The sequence below is a fragment of the Mizuhopecten yessoensis genome, unplaced genomic scaffold (assembly GCF_002113885.1).
Source record: "Mizuhopecten yessoensis strain PY_sf001 unplaced genomic scaffold, ASM211388v2 scaffold4999.3, whole genome shotgun sequence".
Classification (NCBI taxonomy): domain Eukaryota; kingdom Metazoa; phylum Mollusca; class Bivalvia; order Pectinida; family Pectinidae; genus Mizuhopecten; species Mizuhopecten yessoensis.
In genome coordinates, this window is record NW_018405829.1 from 970,715 (window position 1) to 989,410 (window position 18,696).

An 18,696-nucleotide genomic window follows, 5' to 3' on the forward strand; every position below is an offset into this window, starting at 1 on the left:
TCTCCAGTTTGTTAGGTTATCTATTTGGAAAACACACATAAGCTGCATTAAAATACAAAATTCTAATTCATTTGAGATGTAATACAACACTTGATTGGTCAATCAAGATAATTTGCGACATGAATTTGTTTATTCATGACGTCACAATAGCGTGATCCCCAAAGATCCGCGTCACCAGAACAACTCTATTTGCGACAGTACAATCATGATATACCGCCGCACATAATACAGTAGGGTTATCCCCTACGTTTTGTATAAACACCATGGATCTATATACCTACTAGATCCCTAGTTGTGAATCCTTGACCAGTACAGTTTACATACCCTGACCCCTAGTTGTGCATCCTTGACCAGTATAGAGTCTACATATTTCCAAACCAGTTCATGGTCACTAAGACTACAACATAGAAAACATTAAAATTAACTAATCATACATTCATTACAAAGATAAAGAAGGATGATATATGGAAACCTGGATTGTATGATACATTTGCTACACAGTAAAATATTGACTAGATTTTGTAGCTTACTGATAACAAGCTATTTTTATCTATTTAAGTATTGAAATTCTTCAACATGTTTACCAGTACATTGTATCAGGACTGCTGATGCCCATCTGATGATATGAACCACAAATATATTCATCAGTAATTTTTGTGGAATATTTCTGAAGTAAACTTTTTGAATTTTCACAGAACAAGATATCATGCTAATTAAATCATGCTATGAACAGGACCCTGGAATCTAATATCTTACTTTGCTAGGAACTCTGCGACAAAATCCAGGCCAAGAAAATTCTCGTCTTTGATATCACCATTGATGAGTCTGAAAGGACGACATTCAAGTTGAAAGGCAATACATGTACCATATTACTGTAAACCAAGCAGTTGTTGCCGAGTCAAATGATTGCCCTTCATCAATGTTACACATATTCATCCAGTGTTCATATCACAATTCACATTTAATAATATAAGGTAATCCAACTCTACTAATATCAAACTGTGGCGTCAATCTGGGGTGAAATCATCGATAGATTCCCTAGGGCTCCATGCTAATTAACCATAACAAAAACTAAAAGATGTCTAACACCTCAAAACTGATTTTGTGATCTTTACCGTTCACCATTTGTCTGATCCACAGTTGAGGCACATGGGCCGAAACCTGCAGACAGTAACTATAAAGATCACAAAACTGGTCTCCAGGTGTTTTAGTACAATTAACATCAGAAATATTATGGACTGTAGGTTGTCTACTATTACTGCACTCATCTGGCACACTAACCTCATCCACACGGCTAGGGCCTTGTCATTCTCTTTGTGGACCTTGTAGAGAAGTGCTAGTGCATGGTGTCTTTCATACTTCTCCAGCCAATCAACACAGTCCTTCAGGTCACAGCCTGTATCCACGGCAATAAGGGGAACTAACTCTGGTGAATTAACCTCAGCATACAATTTCAGTAAACCAACATCTATTTCCTACAAAAAAAATATGAAAAGAGGCCTGTGATGATGAACTGCCAATATATTTTATAACTTACCAGATTTCCATTTATAAGTAAAACCATTTAAATGTACAAAATTAACTTTGCTTTTTTAATTTTGATATTTGGTGTTATTGGCCAGCAAGGTTCCAATATGAACAAATTAAAAATATTTTATCAAATTGCAACAATTAGTATGAGTTTTGAAGACAATAACAATCATATATTTTCTCGAAAGAAAATATTCAATCGTTACACCAAATAATAACATCAGACCTGTTTATAACCGACAGCATCCTTTGTGCCTCGTATCTCCTCCAGGTAAAGTCTCAGAAAATTACGATATTCCTTCATAACGGTCTCGTCCCCGCGACTCAGCTGGTTTACATCGGCAATCTCGTGAAGGAGGGGCACAGACCTTGTAAAATTACAGTTGGATGGCAAGAGTCGAGGATATAGACTCAACACCTGGTGAAAAAATAACAGTCACTTATAAAGATCCCTTCAACTTTCTGAAGTTATTTCCATTGACCTGAAAACCAAATTCTATATTTGATATAAGTGATGTTAACATTTGAAATAGATTAGAGTGACTGTTAAGTGCAATCCTACTTGACACTATGCAGAAAAAATATTCTCTTGAGTGCATGGTTACTATAGAAATGGTCAAAATTACGCAGTTTGAAGGTCAAGCCATACACGCTGAGAAATGTTCATGGTTGCCTTAGGATGACATCATCTCCAAAATCTTACACATGTACATTATTATGGTATAGGTAAAATATGTGCATGTAGGTATTACTGGGAGGTCTTGAGTACATGTAATGTGTGTTTATAAATTGTGGTGTATGTAGGTATTACTGGGAGGTCTTGAGTACATGTAGTGTGTGTTTATAAATTGTGGTGTATGTAGGTATTACTAGGAGGTCTTGAGTACATGTAATGTGTGTTTATAAATTGTGGTGTATGTAGGTATTACTGGGAGGTCTTGAGTACATGTTATGTGTGTTTATAAATTGTAGTGTATGTAGGTATTACTAGGAGGTCTTGAGTACATGTAATGTGTGTGTTTATAAATTGTAGTGTATGTCGTTTATTAAACTATTTCACACTCATAGGTATCCATCCAGTGTCCGTATCGCTTTTATTGACTCAGGTTTAATTACAACTTTCTTTTTGCTTAGATTAATTGCTCAGAAAAAAATCAACCTATTCAGGACACTAACTTTCCTGTTTATTATTTCATTATCACAATGCATGACATTTTACGAAATACACAGATCAAAACAATATTACAAGAGGCCATTTATTTATACTTTATGATTGGAACCATATGGATGGTAGACAGGGGAAATTTACACATCTCAGCATCATAAACATAATTATATTACCCAGGACCATAATAACCCAAATTTAGAGTATTTCATTTCATAGGAATACCAGTATTTGTTTTGATACATACTTTAAGTTACAGGACTGTCTGAAGTTTTCCTGGTTTTCAGAATTAGACATTCCAAAACCATGTTAACTGATAATAAAAGATAGACATAATTAACAATATTCTGTACGGTACCAAAGTAAGTTACCTCTCTGACGTCCACTTGTCCTTCCTTGAACAGCTCCCGAGCCTCCTCAAAGTGCTGCTGGGAAAACTCTATAAAGGCTGCCTGCTGCTCAAATCGTCTAAACACCTGCAATTCCCACAAAAAGGATGATATCATAAACCTTACAACTAACAACATATGACAGAAAAGATGACACGTTACATCTTACAACTGATATAAGATTAAGAGTAACAGTACACTATAGCCATCTCACAGTTAAGCATTGAAAGAGGCATTATTATTGAGGCTTTACTGTAAATGTGTCTCCTCTCGTCCACACTATTTTTATCTGCTGTTGTGGTATTCACTTTGGGTTTCTAGGAGGCAAAGTCAGCATTAAACTGTGATAATCATGAGTAAATCTATAGAAACGATCACATGCATGTTGGTATGCAATAAATATGCCACTACAGAAGTATATACAGAAATACATGTCCACTCACATGCTATGTTCACCTGGTTGTCTACATCAATACATGACACACTACATCAGATAAAGATATTAGCAGTACTGTGTATGAAACCCCAACACATATAGTATCTTACAGGAGTGTCCGTTTCATTTGCAATGTAGAACAAGTCCAAGAATATTTTATAGATACCACATAAAGGGGACCATTCTACATGTACTAAGAAATGTTATGATATCTGAGAGAAGACTTACCTTGCTAAATTTATCCTTGCTAAGGCCCACACGGTTGGCATTTCGTGCTAAATCTAAGGCCTCTGAAACTCGCTTGTCCGCAAGCAATGATTGTACCTACAACAAGCAAATCATTAATACATTACATGTTAACACAAGATTCCAGGAACTCTCTTGTCTATTACTAGAATTAAAAGCACGAATTTCAATCAGTAACAGTCCAGTAGACTTTAGACGTTGCTATATTACTGACGTTACCTGTTTTTCCCATGCCACAGGAACCAAGGAGTAGATTTCTTTCTGAGAAGCTACAAACATTTTGCCATCAAAGTTTCCTATGAAGGACCCTCCTTGGAAAGGTATGGCTTGCTTTTGCTGTTGGTCCAATATACTGAAAACAAGATATGTATAGCATCCGTGAAGCTGTAGATATCATGCCAGACATTTCAGTCCTAACTATCTATTATCCTTGTCTGGCCGGAGAGTCATTTGTCAGGCCAATTTGTTCACATGGCAATTAAAAATGTATCATGACCTTGAGAGTAACGTTGTCCTAAAGGTCACATGGCCTTAAGGATAACATGACCTTGAAGGTAACAAATCTTGAGGGTAACAATGACATTGAGGGTCGACTAAGAAAATACATGTAGTAAATTTAATATGTGCATTAAACTTTTACCCCCTTTGCTATGACCTTGACCTTGACTATACGGACATATTGTCTATTCATGATAAATTTAATTGAATAATGATCACTACTCAGTTGTTACATGACCAAATGGTCCTGACAAGCTTTGCAGAGACTTGATATTTGACCTTGTCCTTGGGGATTAGGATTTAATGAAGAATCCACACTGTCTACTAGTGTCTAGTAATAATACACTTATACAGTTAGTTTCATCCAACAAGTCCAATAGTTTAAAAATATAATTTAGTAGAATAATTTGGATATGACCTCTTGTACTGACTTCGGTAGTTTTCATATATAAGAAATGAGATAACATCATTATGAAAGATCAGACTGGGTCTCAGAATACTCAAGGTTTGGATTTAGATAGGAGGATGGAATACTCGGGTCAGATAAGACTGGTCTAACTTTATCCATGGAAATTCATTCAATACTGTTGAGTGTTTCTAAACTTACGCTTGTGATACAATGCAAACGGTCAAGTGACTTCATAATTGGATACTGTATTACCTTTTCCTTTGTTCTCTGACCTCACCTATGTATCATTGTTCTATGACCTCACCTATGTATCTTTGTGGGATACTGTATTACCTTTTCCTTTGTTCTCTGACCTCAACTATGTATCATTGTTGGATACTGTATTACCTTGGCCTTTGTTCTATTACCTCACCTATGTATCATTTTGAGATACTGTATTACATTGTCCTTTGATCTATGACCACACCTATGTATCATTGTGAGATACTGTATGACCTTGTCCTTTGATCTCTGACCTCTCCTATGTATCATTGTTCTATGACCTCGCCTAAGTATCATTGTTCTATGACCTCGCCTAAGTATCATTGTTCTATGACCTCCCCTATGTATCATTGTTCTATGTCCTCACCTATGTATCATTGTGGGATACTGTATTACCTTGTCCTTTGATCTATGACATCACCTAAGTATCATTTTGAGATACTGTATGACCTTGTCCTTTGATCTATGACCACACCTATGTATCATTGTGAGATACTGTATGACCTTGTCCTTTGATCTATGACCTCACCTATGTATCATTGTGGGATACTGTATTACCTTGTCCTTTGTTCTATGACCTCACCTATGTATAATTGTGTAATACTGTATTACCTTGTCCATTGTTCTATGACCTCACCTTTGTATCATTGTGGGATACTGTATTACCTTGTCCTTTGTTCTATGACATCACCTAAGTATCATTTTGAGATACTGTATGACCTTGTCCTTTGATCTCTGACCTCACCTATGTATCATTGTTGGATACTGTATTACTTTGTCCTTTGATCTATGACCTCACCTATGTATCATTGTGGGATACTGTACTACCTTGTCCTTTGATCTATGACCTCATCTATGTATCATTGTGGGATACTCTGTCCTTTGTTCTATGACCTCACCTATGTATCATTGTGGGATACTGTACTACCTTGTCCTTTGATCTCTGACCTCACCTATGTATCAGTGTTCTATGACCTCACCTATCTATCATTGTGGGATACTGTCCTACCTTGCCCTTTGATCTATGACCTCATCTATGGATCATTGTGGGATACTGTACTACCTGGTCCTTTGATCTATGACCTCACCTAGGTATCATTGTGAGATGCTGTATTAACTTGTCCTTTGATCTATGAGCTCACCTATGTATCATTGTGGGAAACTGTACTACCTTGTCCTTTGATCTATGACCTCACCTATGTATCATTGTGAGATGCTGTATTACCTTGTCCTTTGATCTATGACCTCACCTATGTATCGTGATGAACTCATCATTAACAGCTATGATGTAGGGATGGATGTAGCTCACTCCCATGAGGTTTTCTGACCACTGTAGAGGAGGTCGCTGTGATATACCCGCCGACGTCACAAACATACCCAGGGCACTTGGTCCACTCAGCAGGAACTCCTCCTGGTAACACAAACATCATGAACTGTGCAATATCAGTAAAACAGACCTGTCAAAGTTTTAGAATTAAGAACCGTGGAGGTTTCCCTGATTTTGAGATAGAAATAAAGGAGGTTTGACAGCGTCACAGAGTATTTATATTTTCCATTTTAGATTTTCCAAATTCTTGGATTCACCAAGATTCAGTTATGTTCAATAATTCTTATGTCATATTTACAACATTATATATATGCACAACTGATGATGGTTTCAAATCAGCCTGACACTTGAGTTCAATTTAACTTCCTTGTTTTTGCTAATGAGTGATTAAAAAAGTAAACATGATTACTGTATAAATATGAAGAAAACTCTTTTCTAAATAATTTGAAATTTTGATATTCTTTTTAGACAATGTTTCCTGATGATAATCTCACAATTATTAAAATCATGATTTAAGTAGCTCAGTTTTTCTTCATATGGAAACAATTTGTTTCTATCTCACATTACCCTTTCTATTATCCATCAACAACTCCTAGTGGATTCCTACTGACCTTGCTGATGCGTCTGATGAGAGGTTTGCTGGTTTCACTGTCAAACGGGAAAAGGTCCTGCATGTGTCCAGACTCGTAGTTGACCATACAATACTGGCTGGTAGTGGCAACACATATGTAGCTTCCATCCACACCCTGAAATGTAGCAATATACCTTTCTTACAGTTGAGTAGAAATATTCTGGTAATCTAAATTGTACACGTTGAAAAAATTTCAAACAAACCTCACATCTCAGTAAATTCACCAAATATGCAAAAATGGAACTGGACATAATTCCATGGATGGGCTTATCAGTACATTATTTCTTTTGCCATCTCACATACCGTCAACATTTGTCAAAGACACTTTTTCTGTTTTCGTAATAAATTCCGGTATCTATTCCCTAAATATGATAATAACTCCCTTTATAATACCAAAACTCAGCTGGTCACATGGAGGCAGTAAAAAGGTTTTTTTCTGTAAATGTGACTGGTAGATTTTCTCACCAAGGACACAGCCGGCTCCGACAAGGAGATGTCCTTTACATGGATAAGGCGATCCTCAGTCGCTGTGTAGTACTGTAACTGTTTCTTCTTAAGGGCTACACAGATCTACAAATGAAACCAAATTAAAACTATAAGCCAGAAAATAAAATAAATGCCCCCCTCATCCACATGTATCATCAATGGAAGAGTATACAGTACTGAGTAGTATGTTTGATAATAATGCAAAACAACATCATGGTGATTAAACTCAATATATTTTAAAGAAACTCAATAAAGAGTTACGAGCGACTAATACAAGCAAGCCTATACACAAAGGGCAATAACTCTAATAAACCTCATTGGTTTGGTATGCCAGATATACATGCACGACATATGATGGTGCTTAACCCTGTCAGGTACCCGAAGGCAATATCCCTCACGCCAACAGAACACCGACCTCCGTCACTGAGACAAACCTGAATGGGTGGAGTCATGTAGGTGATAAACCTGAAAACTAACCAACCAACCAACCTGTCAGGTTTCAAACAACACAAAAGGAAAATTAAATTACACTTAGTTTTCTATAAAAGAGACTTAATGTGCAAACAAGAATGTTATATGCTCCAAGTACAAAAAGAAATAAAACTCTGTCAAAAATCATGGAATCTGTATATATAAAAAATGTACACAACTACATAATAATGATGGTAAAAATTTCAAGGAACTGAAATGAAAACTGTGGTACAAGTGTCTGGACCAGATTGTGCTTACAGCGAGTGAAAAGGACAAACTGATTCTTGTATAGATCTCCTTCCTCACTCACTTTCTGTTGGGCGGTATAATAGATGTCAAAGAAAAGAAGTCAAACAACTCTCAACAAATAGACAGAGAATTGTCCCATAGGGGGCTATAGGATATAGATACTTACCTCTACACTAAACGGACTACCACGAGATGGAGTTTCATTCAAACAGAAACAAGTCACTCCTTTTACCTTAGCTCCACTCAGGATTGGCTGAAATGAAATTGAAAAAAAAAAAAATGCAAGCAGCCTCTATAGAAAAACTTATGAACAAGTTTTTAAAACATTGCATATTACCATTGATATACGCTCCGTTCCGTAAACTACACTCTGCTATCAAGATATGTAATCTGATTATAATAGATTTAGATTATCTATCATTTTGTTCAGTTGAAAACTTGGTTTTAATCATATTGAATCAGATTTCTCATTGCACTTTGTTATCTGGCTCCATCACATTTCCTTGTTTCAAGTACAGAAAAACAAAGGGCAATGAAATACCAGATTTTAATTAGAACGGTATAATCTAATCCTACGAGAAGCACTGGTACCAAGTTTTAAAACCTGTCTGGTGAAACATCTAAAGATACTTCATGACATAGTAACAGGACTGTTGGGTACAATAAAGGACTTCAGTTTAGCACTGAAACACAGAGAGTTATGAAAGTTAATTATTTAAAGATTATTTTCATTCCAGATTGAAAAAACAGCCTGATTTTTAATGCGGTGTAAAATAAACAAAGTCTTGTTTTTCGCCCCAAGTTAAATAGCACATTTAAGGCATCCCTATAATTGAAGTGAATTGTATTATTTAAAAAGATCTGATAGATAACAATTTAGAAAACCTAATCAACAGTCTGGCCTGAAACAGGTAAACTTTTTTTTTTTTACTATTTTTTCCACACTGCACCATTGCTGAGATACTAAGAAACTTCCATGCCAAATATCAGCATCCTACTCCAAACGGTGATGGTTACCAAGTATATAAATCTGTCAATGTGTGTTTCTAATCTTTATAAAATTAACCTAAAATTTCACCACATTTCTGGCAGTGATGAGATGAATGACATTATCATGATCAATGAAAGTTACAGCAGATGTTACCTTCAACATAAGACGTCACAGAAATATCAAATGTGTTAGCTTGATAAGGTTTTTCATTAACTTTTATATTTCTGAACAAGAAAATTTCAGTTCGGGTAGGAAATACATAACAAATAACAAATCTTTCAGCTCCATAATACCCAATAAGGTACAATTTCTTCCCCTTATTAGGCAGAAAACTATAATATTTTGACAACTTTTTCTCTCATTAGGCAGAAAACTACAATATTTTGACTAAGTTTTTGCAATAATATTGATTTTTTCACTTAATTTGTAATATACATATATAGTAATCAATGAGCAACCCTCAAATATTTAATATATAAAACATGTTGATTTATAACCTCTGTCTCAAACATCTTCATAAATTACCTCTTAATTAAACATTTTAATTTATTCATCTTGGATCAAATGCATCGATCGTTTACTTAATTATATAATCAACATGAATTAACTATTTATTAATTACATTGAAATGAAGAGCATCAATCATTCACTACATAAATAACCTGTTTAGTAATTACGTTGTACTAAAGTACATTGATCAATTACCTCCATATTAAACATTTTTAAAGTTTAACATGTTAAATGTCACACCCTTTGAACCACAATACAAATGTTTATTGACTTACTTCTAAATCAAACATGTTGAGTAGTGTCAAAGTATTATCACACAGGACCAAGATTCTATTTAAAGCTGACGCTGCCTTCAGTTGTGCAACTGGCTTTTTCTACAAGAGAAAACATATCAAATAAGATGTTTTTTAGCAGAGCTGCGTAACATTGCTTTGTGAATACATCACATCACTTGACACAGACAGTGGATAATGAATGCGGACTGTTTTTTGATTGGGAATAACTGTAGTTTTACAAAATATGGACTTGGTTTTCGATACCAAAGTTGCACATGGTAACCACATGCATGAACATTCTGCTTTTTTAAAGATATTTTTTATTTCATTTTACGTTTAATGATTGTAAATACTTCAAACTGTCATGCAAATGTTTTCTTTCAAAACCAAACAAAAATGGCTGCCATCTTTATTGAACCATTTAAGCAATTAAATAAAACTGGAATCATAAAAATACTTGTTAAATCATTCCTAATAGTTGTGAAAATAAACTTTATTTATTTCATAACTATTAATGAATTATGAAATAAGTTTTGTCAACAACTTGTATTTATCAATCTTGTCGGCCTGGATTTAATGTAGGAGGAAGCTAGATAACCGAAAGAAAACCCACATGGTTGGAAAGGTTACCCAATACATTTTCACATCTGATGGCAGAATTAAACTCTGGATATATTGGTGAAAGGTATGTGTGATATCTACATATATATTGTTGTAGATACCACATGTACAGTATTGAACATGTTTTACAAGATCACTCATAGCTGTGGTGTATTCGACGCACAAATTATTTGAAAAACATCAGAATTTCGACAGTTAGTCTTAAACTGGCATCCACTTGAAACGCCACAAGATGATGTCAAAATCAATTAATGTAATATCAAGAAATGGATTCTTTTAAGACACTTTAATTTTATGCATTATGTTACACAACACTTTAGATATGACCCCAGTATCGTCTTTTTATACCGGTACATACATGTTATAACCTGATCAAGAATCCATAACCGATACCCACGAACCTCCACTCATAAGGTACTAGAGAACTGTCTCATACTTACCAAAGCCAGGTACTTATGACCGAGTTTTTCATTATGAAATACAACTTTGCCACTAGATGACTGGCGCTCTTCTATCATGTAATGGACAACAAAACTGGAAGAGAAATATATATACTACATATTTGACAATATATCAGAACTCGAAACTTTTTTTTTTTAATTCAATCATTTAAATGTAGCCTACCAGTTGTTTGTATCAAGTTTGGTCACAATCAACATTATCAACTCTTCAGAATTTGAAAAGTTAACAGATGTATAGACATATACAGCTAGTGAATTGTTAAAATTTTATTCTTGTCCAGTTTGGTTGAGACCCTTTGATTTCCCCCGAAGTGTGGAAAGGGTCTATGAACCTTCATATTGCACTTGAGTGATAGACTAGCTCTTATAATTATATCCAAATGATACAGCTAGAATTGCCAATATAATACAAAGTAGGACACTGACACAGTCATAATGATAATTACAGATTTTATAACTGTATCAATAATTGCAGTACATGTATTAAACTTACCAATCACTAGTTCCGATGTACAAATTTTTCCCACAGAAATCGATACATTCAATCCGGAGGGGGGAAAAAAGAATGAAATAAAGCAGATGATATCTTACCATTTATGATGGATCAACATTGAATTTGTTAATTTTGAAATTGCACATACCTTTAATAAATGTTTAATTTACAATATCTCATAGGTTAACTTGGAATAAACTGAGCATTCTGATGTATTTTTGGGAGATCAAAAAGTGTCATCAATGAATTAACTAGGTATAGCATGTCAAGTATGAAGATATTTGTAAGTTTCTTAGATGATACTCATTGGAAAGGAGATCTATGTGCATGTTTCCCAACGATTGTCTTACATGTATATCCATTAGAGAGGTAAACAAATTCAGTTTGGAGAAGTAGGAAATACAGTAATAATTTATATAACCAAAAAAACGACCGGGAAGAGTCATTCCATCAGTCAGTTACAAATATTACATAAACAAGATGTTTGCAAAAGAAGAAAAATATGACAAGACAAGGATTCAAACCTGGTCCTTTAAACTCTATAAAACAGTTGCCCTAATTACCAACTGAGATGCCTTGTTGCTAGCAAAGGACCCAGTCTATTTGAACTTAAACTTACATTCTTCAACAAGCTATGACTGAATACATGGTTTTAATTACACAAATGTAATTTCCATTCTTTTGGTATTTTGCAATTGGAACCACAAGAGCTTGTTTCGATCAATAAATGATAATAGGTAATATGATATTGTATAGTATTCTTACACACCAGCTGAGGAATTGTACATCAATCCGTTTATGCGAGACTTCGAGCCTATTCGTTTTGAACAGGATAAACTATAATGTTAGTGCAGGCAAATGCGCCATGCACCCAAATTCGCCACCCTGTGAAAAATGCCATATGACGTCATAATACATAGGATGTGACGTCACCATAGTCTTCAATACAGTTAAAGCCTTCAATCATTTTGACAAGAAGAAGTATAAAAACGGAAAAGTTATACTATTAATCAAAACAGTTATGAAATATATTGTAACACAACGAATCTTAAAAATTTGGTCTGTGCAACGGACATCTCATCAACTACATGTAATCTCATTAATCTGAGGAGGAATTTAATTATACTCATTTATGGTTGTATCAAAGGAAGAATATCGATGAGTGTTCTTACAAATGAAATTTGCAAGGTACTCAGGGCTCACTTGAGATATTTATAGAATGCTCTGAAGTCACCAATCAATTTGCAAATGTCAGGACCCAAATCGGACCAAGGCTTGAATTTTGCAGTATCTTACACTTCAAATGAATATTTTTTTGTCAGCATATTACCATTTTATGATGACCTTTAGAATGTATATGACAAAAAGTATTTCTATAGTGTAAATTTATTCCTATAATCCAAAACAGAATGCATAGTCGTCACACGCGCCATTTTTTAAAAACGTGATCAAAACACTGACATTTGATCAGTTTGAATTACGTTTTCTTGTGCTATTTGAACTTAAAAACTAATCATCTGTAGACAAAAAATGGTGCAGGCTATCTATTCTAAGACTACATCATTGTTATAACTGATTTGTTGACACAAGTATTTTTGCAAAAAGTGATCCTATTTGGGTACTGTCACCCATATCGCAACGCTAAAGTATCGATGACAACAAGATATAGGACAGTCTCACAAGTCCAAGACTTACAACGACAGGAAGAACAGTGCTAATTGCAGTTAATGGTCGAATAAGCCGTCAATGCAAGTAAATTGTTTTTCTACAAGAGTACTTTGGTACATACAATGTACTGACGATACAATGTGATTTATCTCTCATCAGTTCTTACACTTAAACGGAGCATCACGCACAATCAGAGATCGACCAGCGATCCCGACAACCGACGACCGGCGATCTATACTGTCGTTATCAACTGAACTGTCACAAAAAGTATTTTCTACGAGCATATGTCAATATTTACCTGCGTCTTTGCCTTATCGGACATCAACTTTATCCGCTCGATCGCGGGGACCAACTCGAAAGCTTTCACACTCATTTTTCTTCATTACTTGTATCAGAACAAACACAAAATCAAGCTATATCATGACAACAAGACAATCCCCGAGAATTTTAACAGGGCAGCGCCATTTTGGATTCAGCACCCTCACTCACTTCCGGTAGCTCCCACCCACTTTGCTTAAAGAACCACAACTCTTTCTAGTCACATCGACACCGAACAGTGATCGTTTGGTCAGCAATTGAAACCAAATCTTTTTTAAATGGGAAATGAATCGTTTTAAAAAATATATAGATTTTTTTGGTTTTGACACTGACAGTCTTTCAAAGAAGCACTACTTTCAAATACAACTTGTAATTCAGAAAGCCACCAGCCACAGTGGGAGTTGGCAGAGCGGATCAGGATTTTTTTCCACCGAAAATAGTCAGGATGCTGATTAAGATTAATAAAGACAACTAAAAACATATGGCTTGAATAAGTATATGTTCATACATAATTCAAGTTGTTGCTAGTATTCTATGAAATTATTTTTAGCGCTCTATATTTTTTAATAATCTGTACGTCATTTTTACTTTTGCACAATCTTTTTCTGATACGCAACGGGAGCGATGTGTAGATATAATTCAAGTTTAATTAGATTGACTTTTGCAGTAACTTGTGTTTCTAGAAGAACTTATACTAAGCTATCTTTTTCTTTACGTACGATTTTTTTAAATTCTGCAATATTTCAACAATGCATTCATCATTAAATTAAGTTTTAAACCGCCATAACGGGAGAATGCTGTTGCCATGACTTCATATTACTATTTTACTACACCACGACAAGTCCCCTTTAAATCTTCAGACCCACATACGCAAACTTTGGCTAGTTACGCTGTCCACTATTCACATACTCATGATATGATATACGATGACAGTAAATTAAATTCAATCTTGATCGAGAGAGAAATGGTACGTACGTAATTCAACTAATATATGGTAACCATGGTTCCTTCCTTTCAGCTAACGGAGCTGTACATCTTAGAATATGATATCGTCGCCTAAAATTTTGTTAAAATAAAGATAGCACGACTTATCGTTATTATATATTATCTGAACAATACGTTTCACTGCAATATGCGTCCTACACTGGAAATCAGAAATATGGTACGATAAATGTCGTGTATGTTTACAGTGCAATTCCTCGTTAAACCATAGAAAAACCAAAAGTGGTTGATTTTTGTGTTTGTGAAGATGTATGTAAGTATCGACTATTTAGTGTGTGATTGGTAGTGACACGTGAACAGACCTTATCACCGACATGGTCGTTGTAAGCCTTCAAAACAATATTATTGAGGTGTGAATACTGTAATGGACGTCTGGGCCCAGTTGTTCAAAAGATGATAAGCTTAATTAGTAATTATCAAAACATTTTTTTGTGTATCTTTAAAACACAACCATTAACAGATTTAAAACTTTGCAGATGGCAAATATTAAGTAAAGTAAAATTACGTACATCATTACGACGTTTTACCCATTATATACACCAACTTACTAGAGGTCGAACAATGTTGTTAAAGAGTGATTAAGCTATTCACCCTTCGAGCAACTGGGTCCAGGTGTCAAATTGGGTTTTAACAATAGGGCAACATTGCCTATTCCGCAAGTGGCATCCGCCAACACGCATAGATGGAGGGAAAAAAGATGACCATCTAAGTGACAGACAAACAATACGGAAGGGTCGACTGATTGCGACAACCGAAGATTTCCTGAAATACATTGCAACTGTCTGGAAATCTACTTGACGTGTTAAACGGAATTTATAATCGATGCCTTCCGCTACCATGACAGTGTAAAGAAACTGATGCACTGTGCCTTGTAAGGTAAAATGGCCATACGGCAGGTTAAAGACATTCCGCCGTGAACACGGCGGGTTTGAAATGTACTTGTGTGATGAATGCATTATCGTTAGCTCTCATATATAATATGTGGCAAAACTTTTTCAAATTTCAGATAAAAGGAAAAAAAGTGATAATGCATACACTTGGTTTTCACATTCTAGTTGCCGAACGAAGTCGGTCTATACCCCCATGTAGAATAAAGAACGATAATCTTACAGATGTGCCTTTGAGCTATATTTCACTATTCTCAGATAAAGGACTATTTTCGTGCTTAACTTTCCATTATATGTAACGCACTTTCTTCCCAATATGTCTCTGTCGATACCTTGAAATACCGCCGTCGTTACTTTTATCGATGCCAGTTCTGTTTGCCAGACTAGCGTGATTGTAGCCACTTTAGTTTTCCAAGTTCCATTTGGTGCTTGCGTTGTTAATGATGGTATGATTGAGTTGTTGACTTCTTAATCAGATGTTCACAAGTAAGTGTTGAGTGAGATGGCGTTAGTTGCTGAACATGTCTTGTGTTGCTCTTCTCTGAAGGCGATGTCTGTACATATTGCCTTCGAAGTGCGGTTGTTAATTGTGGTTATTTTATCCATCTCTCTATGATTTCCCGTCTACTTAATGTTTTGATATTGGTCTCTATGAGTTTGGTCGGTTTTTTGGATATGTCTTCATCCTTCTTATTGTCCTTTCGCTGTATTTCTCTTTATGTTTCAGAACACCCCAGACTTGAACTTTCATTCCCTAACATTTAATACCACTGATGAACGCTTGAATGGGCAAAATCAATGACCAATGACCACATGCTGCAGTAAACTGTTTTCTTTGTTCGGTATTCTGCAACATATCTGAAATAGATGCTTTCTTCATGGAATATATGTGATATATTATCGCACCCCACTAGATATCGCACCCCTTATACTAATAAACCATATGATGTATTAGTATAAGGGGGTGCGATATCTAAATCATATTATCTAGTGGGGTGCGATAATATATCACATATATTCCCGAACCCGATCGAGCATCTGTGATACCACTAGCCCTCCACAACTGGGTCGCGGTTCGAGGCCTACGTTCACGTTGGACAGTCGCGAGGTACTGGCCGTAGGTCGGTGGGGTGTTTTTTTCTCCGGGAACTCCGGTTTTCCGCCAACACCATAACTGACACGTCCTTAAATGATAGGACGTAAAACACAAACAAACAAACTACTATCGGCACGGTTTCAGTTCTACCATGAAGTTCCGTAGTGTAACGTCAAACTGATTGCCTGGTTGTCTATACAGTGATCTGTTGATATCACACAAACATGGTGTATTATATTATGGTGTTGCTAGATTCCAGTTGGCCTTTGTTATTTCTTTCATCTCATCTTATTAAATTCTGAGAAGGTACCACTCCTTCCCTGCACGGCATGTTGGAATTTAGGTTGGGTTGGCTTCTGTCTGTATAGTGATAGCAGTTGTCGTGTGGCTTGCGTCTAGAATCTTCTAAATGACTATGATGTACATTTGTATTTTGTCGTCCGGTTAATGACTTCACCTTCGTATCCTTTTAAACTGTATGCTGGTAAAGCGGGGTTCAATTGTCCACATATTTTTACGTGGGAGGAAAAATCTGGAAAGTTCTCAGTTTCATAAGTCGAACAACCAAAGTTCATGCAGACTAATTGTGCCTTATTTTACCACGATCTGATTTGTGTAGTTTCTGTAATGTACATCGTTTTGTGTAGTTTCTGTAATGTACATCGTTTCGTGTAGTTTCTGTAATGTACATCGTTTCGTGTAGTTTCTGTAATGTACATCGTTATGTGTAGTTTCTGTAATGTACATCGTTTCGGGTAGTTTCTGTAATGTACATCGTTTTGTGTAATTTCTGTAATGTACATCGTTTTGTGTAGTTTCTGTAATGTACATCGTTTCGGGTAGTTTCTGTAATGTACATCGTTTTGTGTAGTTTCTGTAATGTACTTCGTTTTGTGTAGTTTCTGTAATGTACATCGTTTGTGTAGTTTCTGTAATGTACATCGTTGTGTGTAGTTTCTGTAATGTACATCGTTTTGTGTAGTTTCTGTAATGTACATCGTTTCGTGTAGTTTCTGTAATGTACATAATTTTGTGTAGTTTCTGTAATGTACATCGTTTTGTGTAATTTCTGTAATGTACATCGTTTTGTGTAGTTTCTGTAATATACATCGTATTGTGTAGTCTCTGTTATGTACATCGTTTCGTGTAGTCTCTGTAATGTACATCGTTTTGTGTAGTTTCTGTAATGTACATCGTTTTGTGTAGTTTCTGTAATGTACATCTTTTCGTGTAGTTTCTGTAATGTACATCGTTTCGTGTAGTTTCTGTTATGTACATCGTTTTGTGTAGTTTCTGTAATGTACATCATTTTGCGTAGTTTCTGTAATGTACATCGTTTCGTGTAGTTTCTGTTATGTACATCGTTTTGTGTAGTTTCTGTAATGTACATCGTATTGTGTAGTTTCTGTAATGAACATCGTTTTGTGTAGTTTCTGTAATGTACATCGTTTTGTGTAGTTTCTGTAATGTACATCGTTTCGTGTAGTTTCTGTAATGTACATCGTTTCGTGTAGTTTCAGTAATGTACATCGTTTTGTGTAGTTTCTGTAATGTACATCGTTTCGTGTAGTTTCTGTAATGTACATCGTTTCGACTTGCTGGGTTGTATCCTTTGTTTGTTAGGTCTTAGACTGCTAGAAACAAAAACGAATTAGTAACAGCTGATATTTTTTAGCTTCCAGTAGTATTTGTAGATTTTGCTGGCTTCGAAGCCTGATTTTCATTTGTATCATGTCAACTATTCCTTTATGAATTCTAGCTCTGTGCAGACGTGTGATGTAGGTGGCTTTAGGTCCGATAATGTGTTTTGACAGGAGGGACTCGTGATCCGTCGCTGTGGTGCGATTTCCCTGTAAAGACTGGTTCCATTTTCACGAACGTTCCCTAACTCCAGGAAATTCCTCAACTGAAAATTTTCCAATGGAAAACAGTGCTGAAATTTAGGGGGAAATAAAATATTTTTCTTAACAGAAGCAATGCTTTCAGTGAAAAAAAATAAGTTCAGAAAGTTCTTTTAAAAAAGTTTGTGAAACTGGGACCTGCGATCCGCGTTTGAAGTTTTGTTACAGCGTTTTGCTTTTGCATGTTTCTTTCTTCCAATTTCTAGATATATGCTCTTAGTAAAACCAGTTTGCTTTCTTGTTCCTGCAGTGCGAAACCCGACATCTTCCTCTTGCTCTTGTATTGTTTGTTTGGATTGACCTTGTTATTGGTATCGTTACGACAGTTCCTTTGGGTGGATACTGGTTTGATACAGACTGCTAAGGTCATTGTTG

The 18,696-nt window shown here is 35.5% G+C and overlaps 1 protein-coding gene across 1 annotated transcript in view; it reads right to left on the reverse strand.

Moving 5' to 3' along the window:
• Positions 1-13,614, reverse strand: part of LOC110450131 (transforming growth factor-beta receptor-associated protein 1-like) — a 44,906-nt gene extending 31,292 nt beyond the window's left edge. Inside the window, exons 1-15 of the mRNA XM_021497410.1 lie at positions 13,416-13,614; positions 11,450-11,502; positions 10,936-11,029; positions 9,875-9,973; positions 8,265-8,351; positions 7,358-7,462; positions 6,873-7,007; positions 6,185-6,345; positions 3,986-4,118; positions 3,749-3,844; positions 3,067-3,171; positions 1,757-1,948; positions 1,282-1,475; positions 757-825; positions 325-397 (exon numbers count right to left, since the gene is read on the reverse strand). Coding sequence (XP_021353085.1) covers positions 325-397; positions 757-825; positions 1,282-1,475; positions 1,757-1,948; positions 3,067-3,171; positions 3,749-3,844; positions 3,986-4,118; positions 6,185-6,345; positions 6,873-7,007; positions 7,358-7,462; positions 8,265-8,351; positions 9,875-9,973; positions 10,936-11,029; positions 11,450-11,502; positions 13,416-13,490 — 1,671 coding nt within the window. The 5' untranslated portion in view covers positions 13,491-13,614. The remainder of the gene's footprint in view (positions 1-324; positions 398-756; positions 826-1,281; positions 1,476-1,756; positions 1,949-3,066; positions 3,172-3,748; positions 3,845-3,985; positions 4,119-6,184; positions 6,346-6,872; positions 7,008-7,357; positions 7,463-8,264; positions 8,352-9,874; positions 9,974-10,935; positions 11,030-11,449; positions 11,503-13,415) is intronic.
• Positions 13,615-18,696: the final 5,082 nt, after the last annotated feature.